The sequence below is a fragment of the Neophocaena asiaeorientalis genome, unplaced genomic scaffold, assembly GCF_003031525.2.
Source record: "Neophocaena asiaeorientalis asiaeorientalis breed wild unplaced genomic scaffold, Neophocaena_asiaeorientalis_V1.1 scaffold757, whole genome shotgun sequence".
NCBI classification, from domain to species: domain Eukaryota; kingdom Metazoa; phylum Chordata; class Mammalia; order Artiodactyla; family Phocoenidae; genus Neophocaena; species Neophocaena asiaeorientalis.
Genome location: NW_020172686.1, coordinates 237,336 through 250,470, shown reverse-complemented (window position 1 = coordinate 250,470; position 13,135 = coordinate 237,336). Strand labels below are relative to the sequence as shown.

At 62.1% G+C, this 13,135-nt stretch overlaps 2 protein-coding genes across 2 annotated transcripts in view; both read right to left on the bottom strand.

The window, feature by feature from the left end:
• Positions 1-824: 824 nt before the first annotated feature.
• On the bottom strand, positions 825-12,110 carry LOC112396250 (matrix metalloproteinase-17). The gene is made up of 9 exons (XM_024739919.1): positions 11,984-12,110; positions 11,039-11,168; positions 10,260-10,543; positions 9,168-9,344; positions 7,596-7,692; positions 5,836-5,918; positions 5,584-5,736; positions 2,486-2,743; positions 825-1,747 (listed from the first exon to the last, which is right to left on the bottom strand). The coding sequence occupies exons 1-9, from the start codon at positions 12,021-12,023 to the stop codon at positions 1,434-1,436; spliced, it is 1,536 nt and encodes a 511-aa protein (XP_024595687.1). The 5' UTR covers positions 12,024-12,110; the 3' UTR covers positions 825-1,433.
• Positions 12,107-13,135, bottom strand: part of LOC112396244 (matrix metalloproteinase-17-like) — an 11,854-nt gene continuing 10,825 nt past the window's right edge. The window contains exons 5-6 of the mRNA XM_024739909.1: positions 12,616-12,676; positions 12,107-12,116 (exon numbers count right to left, since the gene is read on the bottom strand). Of these exons, the coding sequence (XP_024595677.1) occupies positions 12,107-12,116; positions 12,616-12,676 (71 nt within the window). The remainder of the gene's footprint in view (positions 12,117-12,615; positions 12,677-13,135) is intronic.

The window sequence follows — 13,135 nt, the reverse complement described above, 5'->3', positions numbered from 1 at the left end:
TAACCGACACCATTTTTGCTGCAGGTGTTCACCTGCCCCAGCCCCAGGGAGGGGTGGTGATTCCTCTAGACCAGAGGTTCTCAACCCAGGTGACCCTACCTTTGGGGTTACCTATGGCTGCGACAGGGATGGGCAAGGACTGTCCCCCCCCCCACGTCCACGCACCCCCAGAAGCACTGATGAATCGCTCCCTGCCAGTGAGAGCGGGCAGGCAGCCAGGGCTTCTGGGAAAGGTCGCCCTCCCGGGTGAAGGGGGTACAGCTCCCACTCTTTGCCCCTCCGGGTGGGAGAGTGGTGGCTGCCATCCTGGCCTTGGAGCCAGAAGCAGAAGGAGCAATGGGACGGAGCCACCTCCCTGCACTTCCTGTTGGGAGGCCCTCAGGGGCATTCGGGGTGGCAGACAGCGTCCCAGGTGCCTCACCCAAAACCTTGTCTCGTTCTGCACGTCCCGCACTGAGAGCAGTACCTGCACGTGCAGGTAGGCACTCCGTCCATCAGGGAGGGTTGGGCGAACGTGCCAGACCCCAGGTCCTGAGACCTGACCCGGCCCGACCCCTGCCTGCGGGCAGGAGGCTCGTTTCCCTGAGCTGGGCCTCAGCTTGTCCATCTGTGAAATGGGTGTAATGACCCAGGGGTCATGGAGTCGTCAAGTAAGCGCTGGGCAGGGACGTGTTGGTGACCACCGCACAGGCCTCCCTGGAGGCCCCCCACCCCAGAGTGCAGGTGGTCTGGGGCCAGGGCTGCAGAGGCCCCGGAGGACGCCCACGCTCGGACCGCCTGAGCGCGTCAGGGAGCCGAGCCTGAGCCGTTACAAAGCAGGAAGAGATCGTGTTTGTCTGAAACGCGTCACAAGGGAAGCCCACCACGGCCCCAGCTTGGGGGCTCGCCCGTGGAGGCGGCTGCCCCGGTCAAGGCAGCCGGCAGGCCCACTGGGACCAGGAGACGAAGCCCCACGGGCGGGCGGAAGCACCAGGGGCGGCTCTGCGGCAGGGGAGGGGGTGCCCGTGGGCCTCCAGGCTGCTCTCGCCAGGGTCTGCGGACCTGATGGAACGCCCCCAGCCCCGCCTACCCCTGGCTCCTCGGTCAATCTCCGCGAGATTCAGTCACTCGCTCGCTGAAAGGACGGCTTCCGGCCCCGACCCGGCCGGGACGTGACGCAATCTCCCCAGCTGGCAGAGGGCAGGCAGCCCAGGCGGGAGCTCCCCCTGCATCCGCGCCCGGGGAGCAGCGCCCTCTGCTGGCCTCTGCCGAGTCGGGGGGGCTGCACCCGGTGGCCTCGGCCTGGGGGGCTGGCGGCGCCGTCCCCATCTGCAAGGCGGGGTCCGCTCTGCAGGGACCCTTGGCTCAGGCGCCGGAGGGGCGGGCATCAGTCCTTGCACTTTGTGTCTCTGGACCGCGGCCCCTTCTGTCCTGTCGCAGGCCAGCGCCGAATGTCACAGCGCCAGGGCCCGGGCCGCTGTCCACAGGAGGCTCAGCAGCGCGGCCAGCAGTGGGCCCGCGGCCCGCGGTGCTGCGGCGGCGATGGAGGTGCAGGAACAGACCTCGTAGGCGTCCTCTGAGCGGCTGTGGTCGCGCTGCCCCGGCCGGGCGTGGGCCCCGGCCTCTCCGTCTGCGCCCTCGGGGTCAGCGGGCGGGTCTCTGCAGACCAGCCAGTCCCGGGCCGTGGACTGCGGGTACCCGGGCGCCACCTCCAGCTCGCCATCCAGCACCTTCCAGTACTCCTTGCCGCGGAAGAAGTAGGCGGCACCTGGGGGAGAAGAGGGCAGGCAGCTGAGCTCCGGCCGCTGCAGCACGCGGGATTCGGTGTAGACGGCAGGAGGACGGGATACAGAGAGCTGCGGGGCCGGTAGGAAGGACGGACTGTAGAATGTCTCAGGTGAGAGTCAGAGTCTTGGTCTCAGCCTACGGGGAGCCCATCTGTGGGCACTCAGAGCATTACAGGCCTGGGAAAGCTCAAGGAGCCGCCTGGAGGCAGGGGGATGGATGAGATGACCTCTGCTTTCCCCCTACTATTTATTTAGTGAGGGCCTACTATGTGCCAGGCTGTTCTAGGTACTGGGGACATGGCTTTGCAAATAGAACAAATGAAACTTCCCGTAAGGGTGGAGCTGCCCCTGTGGGAGGATGCTGTACTTCTCACTGCAGCCAGGGGGCGCTGCAATGACGTTTGGGCGGAGGCCTGAAGCCGGTGGGGAAAGTGTTGGGGGGGACGCACGGCAGGTGCAAAGGCCCTGAGGGGTGTGTGTGTGTGTGAGAGCAGGAGGCAAGGCTGCTATGGCTGGAGGGGTGACGGGGGCGAGGAAAGGACCCCGAGAGGTGAACAAGGGCCAGAAGGGGCGACCCAGGGGTCCCTCTGGGGGCGGGTGGTGTCTGCGGTGGAGCGGGGGGGCGGAGCAGACGCACGCATCTGCCGCTGGATCCCAGCTCCCCAGGTGTGGGGGCTGAGGCTGCCCCGGAGTCGCCCTTCCCCCCGTGCCCGGCTCACCATCGGACCAGCGCATGGCATCGTCGAGCGTGCTGGGGATGCCCCTCCACGGGGGACTCTGGGCGGGGTGGCCAGGGTCCATGCGCCGTGTGTGCTCATCGTAGCGCCAGTACAGCTGGTCCTTAAAGAAATAAGTCTTGTCATTGTGGGCCCAGGAGAAGGCAGCATCGACGCCGCCCGGCGGGAGGCCGAAGTCCGAGATGGGCCGCGGGTATCCTTCCTCTACGTTATTGTCCTTAAACACCCAGTATCTGTCTCCTGGGGGCGAGAGAAAGAGCCATGGGCCGGGGTTCGCCCAGCCCGCCGGGCGAGGGCCCCAGCCCTTGCTCCTCCCACAGACGGGCACCCCGATGCGCAGTGCCCATGGCGTAAGTCCCAGGAGGGTTCACTGAGCGCCTGCTGTGCTCCCGGCAGGGGTCCCACACGTGCCAGCAGCCTGGGGAGGCGGGGCCAGATGAGGCGGCCGCATCACAGCCAGGGGGCAAGACTACCCGCTCCCACCCCGAGAAGCCACTTCGGTCAGCGGGGCCTTGTCCACTTCTGCTGTGAGGCGGGCTGAGCACGTCCACGGGCAAAGCAGGAAGGGCGCTGGGTGAAGGCCCACCGGACCTGCATGTGTGCAGCCTTGTCAGACTACACAGAAGCAGAGCTTTAGAAATCACCAAGAACTTCAAATCCGCACATAAAGCTTTTGGAAATGGTGTGATTAAGACCCTTGTTGGGTGTCCTTGACTTTCTGCCGCAGGAGGGTGGGAATCAAATTTGGGTATGTGTTGTCATGTCCCCCACTCCCGCCCGGTTTAGCAACAAATCGACCCTGTTATTTCGAAAACAAATAAGGGACTTCCCTGGCGGTCCAGCGGTTAGGACTCTGTGCTTTCACCCTGCAAGCTGCAAGGTGCGGCCAAAGAAACAAAACAAAACAACAAACGAAAAAAGAAACAAATGAAAACAGAAGATACAAATGAAAAAGAAGCAAAACATTAAAAAGATCTTTGGCTGGACAAAGGAATGGAATAGACATTTCTCCAAGGAAGATATTCAAGTGGTCAGTAAGCACACGAGAAGATGCTTGTCACTGATCATCAGGGAAATGCACGTCGAAACCCTAACGAGACACCACCTCACACCCAGGAGGATGGGCACGATCAAACCCGCCCCCCGGAAACAGCAAGCGTAGGTGAGGATGGGGGGAATCGGGCACCGCTGGTGGGAATGCAAACTGGGAGCGGCTGCTGTGGGAGAAAGAAATAGTCCAGGACCCAGTAACCCCACCCCTGGGTATATACACAAAGGAACTGAAAGCAAGTTCTCAAAGAGCTATCTGTACACCCATGTCTACGGCAGCCTTATTTACAACAGCTAAGACGTGGAAGCAAGCCAAGTGTCCATCGGCAGATGATAAAATGTGCTCCATCCACACACTGGAACACGACTCAGCCTTGAAAAAGGAAGGCAATTCTGACACCTGCTACGCCGAGGATGACCTTGAGGACGTGATGCTCAGTGAAGCAAGCCAGTCGCAAAAGGACAAGTCCTGTGTGCTTCCACAATATGAGGTCCCCAGAGCAGACAAGTCCATGGAGACAGAGAGCAGGCTGGTGGGTGCCGGGGGCTGGAGCGGGGGGATGGGGAGTTAGTGTTTCATGGGGACAGTTTCAACTTTACAAGATGAAAAAGCTTTAGAGATGGACGGTGGTGATGGTTGCACACAGTGTGAAAGTACTTAATGCCCCTGAACTCTGCACTTAAAAATGGTTAAGACGGTAACTTTTACATTGTGTGTGTGTGTGTGTGTGTGTGTGTGTGTTTTACCACAATTAACAGAAATTTCTAAAAGATCATCTGTCAGAGACTGGCAACAACCGAAGGAAACGACGGCACAGCTGCAGACAGGGCTCCGTCAATCACAACGAGAAGGGCCGTGAGGACTTCCTCTGAGTGGGCACACGTGGGGTGACGTCGACAGGGCAGCCCGACCTGCTCCAGCGGACGCTGCCAGGCGAGTGCAGAGGCCCCAAGTGCCCACACTGTCTCACATTTCAAGTCTGGAGCTGTGGTTTCTCGTGGGGAATCTCCCGATTTTTAAATGTTAAGAAATAATCCAAGTTACTTAGAAGATGCCAGACAGGTCCCCCCACCATGACTGTGGCCGGCCCTTGACACCCAGCCTGGGAGACGGTGATTCCACTGTCAGGGGGCGCGTCAGGATGAGTGTGGAGGGGTTGAGCCCAGGCACCACACAAGGGAGGCCAGGTTGGAGAGCCTGGGTCAGGGCAGCAGGGTGGCTTCACTCTGGGGAGCTACAGACCCTGCACCCCCAAAACACAGCTGCACGTACATACAGCAGTGCGTGAGCCTGAGGAAGGCTCACAGCCCCCGAGGCGCCCACAGAACTGGCAGGGCTCAGTCTCCTGCTGTAGGCGGGGCACCTTGCTTTCTCCCCAAAGAGACAGCATGCTCCCCAAGGGCAGGAACCACCACCCCAGCCCCGCCCGGGAGCGGGGCTGTTGAGGGTGAAGTGACACCCCTCCTCCAGTGGACCTGTCACCCTGGACTGAGATGGGAGAGCAGTCTCCCCCTGCTCTTAGGCTAAATCCAGCTCCTTCCCGCGGCCCCTGGCGACGACCTGCACTTCCCACCCCCGCCTCCTCGCCCTTCACTCCGATCCAGCCTCATCACCCTCTTCCAGGTTCTTTCAATCAGCAAGACTGTTCCTGCCCCTGGGCCTTTGCACTGGCAGCTCCCTCGGCCTGGTATGCTGGTCGCTCAGGTCTACCTGAAGTTAACTCCCTCATTACCTGCAGGCGCTTACCGTGTGTGCCCCGGCCCAGAATGAGGGCAGGGATTTTCGTGTCTTGCCCACTGTGTGCCTGCAAGGCCTGCCACAGTGCAGAGCACACAGCAGGTGCTCAATAACTACAAATTGGTTGAGTGCATACATGGACGTGAGACTCTCTGCTCTGAGCTCTGGACCCACAGAGCAAAGCACAGGACTGGCCTCCTGCGTGGACGCGAGCTCTGGGGGTCCTGGGGAGCGCGGGCTGCGGCCCCCGGTCAGCGATGCCCGGCAGGCACCCAGATGGGGGGGCACCCACCTTTGAAGAAGACGATCTTGTGGTCACTGGTGCGCTCGTACACGGCATCCACGCTGTCCAGGTGCGGCGGCAGGCCCCGCCAGAAGCGGTGCACCTGTGCCGGCTGCAGCGACACCAGGTGCCGGTCCCGGGTCAGCCGCCAGAAGTACTTGCCTGGGGGGACACAGGGGGTGGGGCTGCAGGTGGCCGGCCTGGGGCCCAGGGTGGGCTCTGCTCCTCTGTCCGCCGGCCGCTGGACCCCGAGGGGGTTACCTTTGAAGAAGAAGGCCTCGCCTCGGATCTGGGCCACCGCGTCAAAGTGGCCGCTGCATCTGTGTGGCACATCCTTCCTGGGCCTGGGGGCAGAGAAAGGGCCGGGCTGGGAGGCAGCCCCACTCCGAGCCGCCCCGGGGAGCTGGGCTGGGCAAGGCCATGGGGACAAGCATCCCCGAAGGACCCTGCACGCCCGCATCACCGCCTGCAGGCCCAGCGACCACAGCAGTTTAGTCAAGAGAGAAAAGCAGGTGAAACAGCCCTGTGCTCGCCGTGCAGGATGCGAGATGGATCGCTGAGCGAACGCACTGGACGAGCAGGCGCTCTCTACGCTGCCAGCGAAGCATCGAGAAGCCAGCCGGGCACTTTCTACAGAAACGCGGAGCGTGCGTGCCGGGACCCCGATTCTGAGTCTGGAGCTCTGTCCACGGACAGTACTCACAGCAACATCATGTGTGACGACAAAAGGTCAGGAACTTAAATGCCCACCGATCCAGGACTTAGAAACAGGGCAGGGCACACGCGTACCGCAGTGCAGCTCGGCCCCGAGACCCAGGCGTCTTCACAGACACGGAGGCCTCCACGGGCCCTGGGGCCAGAGCTGAGGTACAGAGCAGCACAGGAGACATCCCACTGGGCTCACGCATGTACACCTACACGCTGGGCTTTCTACACACGTGTGGAATCTCTCTGGAAGGACACGCACACGCACAGATGTCTGCCCCAGGGAGGGGCTGGTAGGTCAGCGGCGAGGACCGACTTCTCGCCGTGAGTTGCTTTTTGTGCCCCTGGAATCGCGCACTGCTGGCGGGTGTTACTTATTCAATAAATAAGTGCAATGAAGACCAATAGTAACACAAGTTACAGCAACATCTGTGACCTCAGTGGAAATTCACCACATACAGCGGAGTGAGAAAAGCATGAAAACATCCCACGTCTGGAAAACCAAACCTCGAAACAAAACAAACCACGGAAGCCTAAATACATAGATTTCTGTTTGTATTTTTGTGTTTAGTGTTTTGTGTGAGCGTGAAGGTGGCACGGAGGCATGCCAGGCTGTGAGGGCAAAGGTGGGAGGGGTGGACGGGGATGCCTCCCTGCAGATTCTGTGGCTCTTGTTCCACTGGGGGATGCGGGGGTGAGAGTAGGCAGGCTCTGACTGCTTTCACCACAGGGCTAGACGAACCCAAGCTGGGCTTTAAAAGGCGGACAGCTGCCGCGGCCTCCAGCACTGCCAGCCCTCCGGATGCTCCCTTGGGACAGCCACTCCAGGAATCCAGCCTCCGGCACGGGACACAGATGGTGCCCAGCTGAGCCCAGCCTTCGAGTCAGCCCAGCCCAGGCACCAGACCTGAGTCAAGATGCCCCCAGACGATCCCAGCCCCCAGCAGGTGTTCCCAACACCATGGAGCCGACCCCTGACCCCCGACTGTGCCCTGTCCAAGTTCCTGACCCACAGAACCCACGAGCCTAACGATACAGTGGTGGTTTCATGCCACGAGGCAGGGCTGCTTGTTACGCAGCCGTCGATGACTGACTGGGATGAAGGGTGAGAGGAAATCGCACATTCGAAAGTCAGGGCCTCTGCACGGTTCTGGGCTGGGGTGAGCGGGGGGTCCCCTCCACTGTCTGTCCATAAGAAAAGAAACTAACTGTCACTCAGGGCTCAGCTGGCCCAGAAGAGCCACGAGCTCAGGACTCGGAGCCGCTGCTGGGGGCCGTCCTGGCCGCAGACTGGAGACAAGGGGCCCACGGCTTACGGGGTGCTGGAGCGATCAGGGGGCTCCGGCAGGAGGGGCGGCTCCTCGGGCTCTGGGGTGTCCGGCTGTGCCGTTGGGGACACGGACTCCCGCACGCCTGTGGAGACAAGGAGGCTGCATCGGGCCCAGCACACCCGCCTCCCTGCAGACCCCACCACCCTTCCTGGAGCCGCCAGGACGGAGCCGGGGCCATCGGGTGGGTGGCACTGCGTCTTGACCGAGCCGAGCGCCGGGCTGCGGCGGTGAGCAGGGCGGGGGAGACTCCGACCCTGGAGCCGGAGCACTGTGATGTGTGAGCGGAAGGCGCAGGTGCCCCACTGACTTAAAGGAGGGTTTACACCCGCCCCCCCCGCCCCCCAGCTCCACTCCCGGGCACAGACCCCAAATAACAGCAAACCGGTGTTCAAACAAAAAGCTGTGCGTGAATGCACACAGCCGCATTATTCACGATGGCCAAAAGGTGGAAACAACCCAAACGTCCACCAACGGAAGAACGGATAAATAAAATGATTCGGCTGTCAAAAGGAATGAATTACTGATGCATGCCACGATGGGGAGGACCCTGGAAAACGTGCTGCGTGAAAGCAGCCGGACACAAAAGGCCGCACGTTGTACGATTCCATTTATGTGAGACGTCCAGAAGAGGCAAGTCCAGACACAGAAAAGGGACGAGTGTTTGCCGGGGGCTGGGGAGTGTGATGAGAACGTTCTGGAAGTGGAGAGAGACGGCGGTTGGACAACACTGTGAATGTACCAAATGCCATTGAATAGTTTGCTTTAAAAGGTAAAAATCGTAACTTGTACTTCAATAAAGGACGTCCACAGATGTCAGAAGGTGGTGAGCGCTGGGGCAACAGTGAAGCGGGGGTGGGGGCGGTCCAGGCGGAGGGCAGAGGCTGCGATGTGGAATGAGGGGAGGCTGGCCTCCGAGGTGAGTCCCCCGATCCCAGGCTTTAAGAGGATTGCTCTGGCCGCTGTGGGTAGGGGCAGGCTGGCGTGGGGTTAGGGAGACCAGCACGGAGAAGCGGGGTGACTGGGGGAGGTTCATCACCCCCACCTTGCTCTCGCAGCTCCCAGGACAGACCTCCGTCTGCCCCCTTGCCTGACGTGTCCCCAGCACAAGGGGGCCCGGAGCTGGCCCTGGGTCAGTCCTGGCTCAGCCCTCCCGTCTCTCAGTGGGGATGCGGTACCTACTTTACACAGTTTGCAAAGACTGGATGACCGGATACATGTAAGTGCTTTGTGTGGGCCCTCGTCACCATCGATGTCAGCTGTCACAACCTGAAACCGTCTGGGGATTGGACGTGGGATCTTGCCTGGGGCTCTGAGATGAGCTCCGTGGAGAGGGCAGCGGGGCCCCAGGTCCTACGGACCCCTGGCGACACAACTCACCTGCTTATTCATTCCACACACACCGTGGGGCAGCCAGCGTGTGCCAGGCGGTCCCAGATGCCGAGCACGCAGCAGACAAGACGGAACCAGCCCTCTTCCGTGGGGCTCTGTGCTCTGGGGGTCCCCAGCATTGCTGTCCCCATCCCCGGGCGACCCGTGACGGGTCTGGGGGGGACTCACCGTACAGCTGCCAGACGCGCACCCTGTCCTCATAGGGGAGCCCGTAGCGCAGCGGGTCACCCACTGGGCCCTGGTAGTACGGCTGCATGATGGAGCGTGTGGCCGCCACGTGGCTCAGCCCGATGGCGTGGCCAAACTCATGGACAGCCACCGCGAACAGGTCCATGCCGTGGGCATCTGGGGACACAGGAGCCAGTGAGCCCAGGGAGGCACTGCCAGCTCCTGCTGGGCCACGGGGATGGGACCCGTGGGGTGAGGTGAGATGAGTCCGCCAAGCTGGTTACAGAGGAGGCCCCGGTCCTGACAGACGGGTCCTATGGAGTCACTCAGGGCTTGTCTGCTTCCTAGGAGGCCCTGTGGAGTTCACAGGGGCCTCTCGGGCCCCCTCACCTCCCACGTGCCCCTCACAGTAAAGTTGGCAAACTATTCTGTACAGGCCACGTGGTAAATATTTCAGGCCTTGCTGGCCGTCAGGATCCCAAGTGACAGGGGTCACTGTACGCTCCCTCAACCCCACAGCCCTGAATAGATGCTCCAGGCCCCACAGGACGGGCCTGGGCTCCCATCAAGGCATAAAACCCACAGGTTCTACGGGGCCACTTCTGTCTCCTCCAGCGGGGATGGGCTCCCCAGCCTGGGATACAGACTCACCCCACGAGGCCCCCGTCTCCCTCGCCCGTACCTACAGCCTGTGCCACGCGGCTCTGCCCCTCGTCCCGCCTTGAAGCTAGGGGCCTGCGACTCCTCTGGCCAATGGGACTTAGCAGAAGTGATGGCGTGCCGAGGCCTCAGAGGCCTTACAAGCTTGCACTCCCGCTTGGGAGCTGGACCAGGGTGAGGACAAGCCTGGCTCACGGAGTCACGTCCCAGGCCTGCGAGCCCAGCCCGGGTCCGCCAGGCGGGTTGCCGGTGCAGAGACGGCTGGATGCAGAGCTGTCCTCCTGAGCTGGACAGGGGCCCACGGCCTTGGGCAGGGGACCCGTGGCGGTTTCCTCTTCCTGGGGGGCTGGTGTGGCTCCCTACGCCATCGTGGGCTCTGTCAGGGGCTGGGGGTTACGCGGGGTTCCCGGGGCCACCCCAACCCGGACGCACCTGAGGAGCGGAACGTCCAGGCCTCGTCATCGTCAAAGTGGGTGTCCCCTGCGGTGTGGTGGTCGCCCGGGAAGAAGGCGTGGGCCACCGCGCCGCCGGGGCCGTCGAAGGGGTAGCGGTCGTTGTGGTCAGCTGTGGAGAAGTCGATCTGGATGTCGGCGGCACTGCCGGCCACCTCGTGGAAGTTCAGGGGCGTGAGGTCGCTCCAGACTTTGAGCGCGTAGTGCATGAGCGCGCGCACCGTGTCGCGGCCCAGGGGCGAGTCCCGCGGGAACGTGCGGACCCTGGGGCAGGCGGGGTCAGAGCCGGGTCGGTCACAGGGACAGGCCCGGTGCCCCCGCCCCAGGCTGGAGTGTGCTCCCTGGAACGACTTGCCCCGGGGCGTGGGGGGCACCGGGGCCCTTATTTGGAAATGGGGTTTGCAGACGTAACTGGGGCGGGGATGGAGATGAGCTCATCCTGGAATAGGGTGGCCCCTAAATCCAGTGAGTGTCCCCACAACAGACAGAAGGGGACACAGACACGGAAGGAGGACACGTGAAGATGGAAGCAAGGATCAGAGCCACGGGCCCAGGGCTGCTGCGACCACCTGGACAGGGGCTGGGCCGGATTCTCCCTCACAGCCTCCAAGGGACCTGTGGCCCCCGGACCTCGGATTTCTGGTCTCCAGAACTGAGAGGATCAATTCCTGTCTCTTAAGCCCCGGTCTGTGGGTGCTCATTTTGGCCGACACCCAGACCCCCAGAAAGGCCAGGCCCGGTGGAGCCCCGCCTGCCCACCTCCATGACAGGTTCCTCTTCCTCCACTTGGTCGGGGCCGGAGCCTGGCGCCTCCTTCGAGCCGGGGCTGTGGCTGGGAGGTCAGGGAGGGAACAGCGCGGGGTTCTCATCAGCGCCAGGGTGGCCTCATCTGCAGGGCGGACGGGCGGGCGGGGGTCAGGAGCCAGGCCCAGCGCACGCGCACCCCCAACCGGGGATTCCCAGCAGCTCCCCAAGAGCTGGCACCAAGCTCCAGTCCCGGCCCCTCGCTCTGCACCAGGTCTGGGGGGACGAGGCCCAGGCCTCCAGCTATGTCGGGCCCCCCTGCCAGGGGTGCGTCCACAGACCAGGATGGGGGGCTTTCAAAGCATTCACTGATGTACGGCAGGGATCTGAGCAGTCGGAGGGGGCACGGCCCCAACGCGGACCGTCGGCCAATGGTCCCTGCATCTCACGGGACACACACCCGACCGGTTCTGTGTGTGACACACGTGTCTACTCCCGACAGGCCTGGGGACAGACATGTTTTGATCAGCTGGCCCTTCGAAGAGTCTTTACAAAATTGGAATTTGTGGCCAAAATGTAAAAAGTGGGGTGCTCACATAAACCCCCCAGATTTCTGGTTTCTCTTGGAAAGCGGGCAGTTTCAACAGCCCAGGCCTAGCACCCCAATGGGGCGACTCAACTGGGGCATGGGTGGCCAGACCCCACTCCGACAGTTGGCCTGCCTGGCCCGTGGCATGGAGTTTGAGACCCCATTGAAAGTGTGGAAAGGGGGTCTGGGTGCGGCTGGTACACACTCACCCCCTGCTGTGCCCACGGCCGGGGGATGGGGAGGGGATGACGGAGGGATCCCGTGCGGTGGGAATCCTCCCTCTATCCCAGGACAGCAGGGCAGGCTGGAGGGGGCAGTTAGGAGGAACTGGGCTCAGCTCACCCATCTCCCACTGCACCTTGAGAACTGACCCAGGATGCCAGTGGCCTCCAGGCCTCCGAACCGCTGCATGGCCACGATGGCCTTGGACAGCTCCTCTGGCGTCTGCAGCTGCCCCGTGTCGGGGTCTGCTGGGGGCAGGTAGCCGAACCTGCTCAGCCACTCCTGCGGGCAGAGAGTACAGTGAGGGGTGGAGGGGGAGCTCAGCCCCACAGAAGAGCCACCTGCCTGGGGCCATCACTGCGGGGAGGGGCAGGCCTCTCCTAGCCCTGATCCACACTCCAGCCCCTGCCCAGTAGCCCACAGGGCGTCTCATGCTCCTTCCTTGCCTAAGTGTCTTAATAAACTTGATGCCCCTTAGATGGGTGGGCTTGAGCAGTGCACAACCTGTGCGACCGCTCATGGCAGCCTGCCCCACCTCACTCCTCCTGAGGCAGCAAAATGCCCAGGGGACACTTAAAGAAGTGAGATTTTTAAAAGGTTATTTAACATCGTGAGCGCCCAATTCAGGCCCGGAGCTCGCTTGTGAGGCATTAGTTTAGGACCCAAGGTCTGAAACCCATGCTGAGAAGGGCAACGGGCTCAGAATCTGGTTATGAGCGGCATGTGCACAGTAGTTAAGAGCCCAGACTCTGGGGCGAGGCTGCCTGGGTGCAAATCCCACCCAGCCCCCTCCTCACTGTGCAACTGCGGCAAGTCACGCCCACTCTGGGCTGTTTCCTCGCCTGTGGATGTGAGGATATAAAGAGGTAGAACGTGGAAATGCTCACATCAGCCCTGACACAGGTACCCTCCATATAAGGTGTGTGTGGTCAGCGGACAGCTCTGATGCAAAGTGCCCCAGTGGGGGTCCTCTGAGCAGGAATAGGGGGCAACCCTTTATACCACGGACACACATAGAACCCCTTTACCATCTGTGGGGGGACAGGGAGGCACCAATGCCATCCGTGGGGACCTCCTGTTTCTTCAGCTGCCATACGGCGCTCATGCCCACTTCCCAAGCCGTGTGACAATCCCATAAAAAGCACTCAAGCCGGGCTTCCCTGGTGTCAGTGGTTGAGAATCCACCTGCTGACGCAGGGGACACGGGTTCAAGCCCTGGTCCGGGAAGATCCCAAATGCCGCGGAGCAACTAAGCCCGTGCGCCACAACTACTGAGCCTGCGCTCTACAGCCTGCGAGCCA

Bases quoted from the DNA above. Each gene is read 5' to 3' on its own strand.
- LOC112396250 (XM_024739919.1), bottom strand. From the start codon at position 12,023: ATGCAGCGGTTCGGAGGCCTGGAGGCCACTGGCATCCTGG. The intron at 9,345-10,259 runs GTGCGTCCGGGT...CTGTGTCCCCAG, and splicing joins CTGGACGTTCCGCTCCTCAG to ATGCCCACGGCATGGACCTG. The intron at 7,693-9,167 runs GTGAGTCCCCCC...TTGTCTCCACAG, and splicing joins GCGCGTCTGGCAGCTGTACG to GCGTGCGGGAGTCCGTGTCC.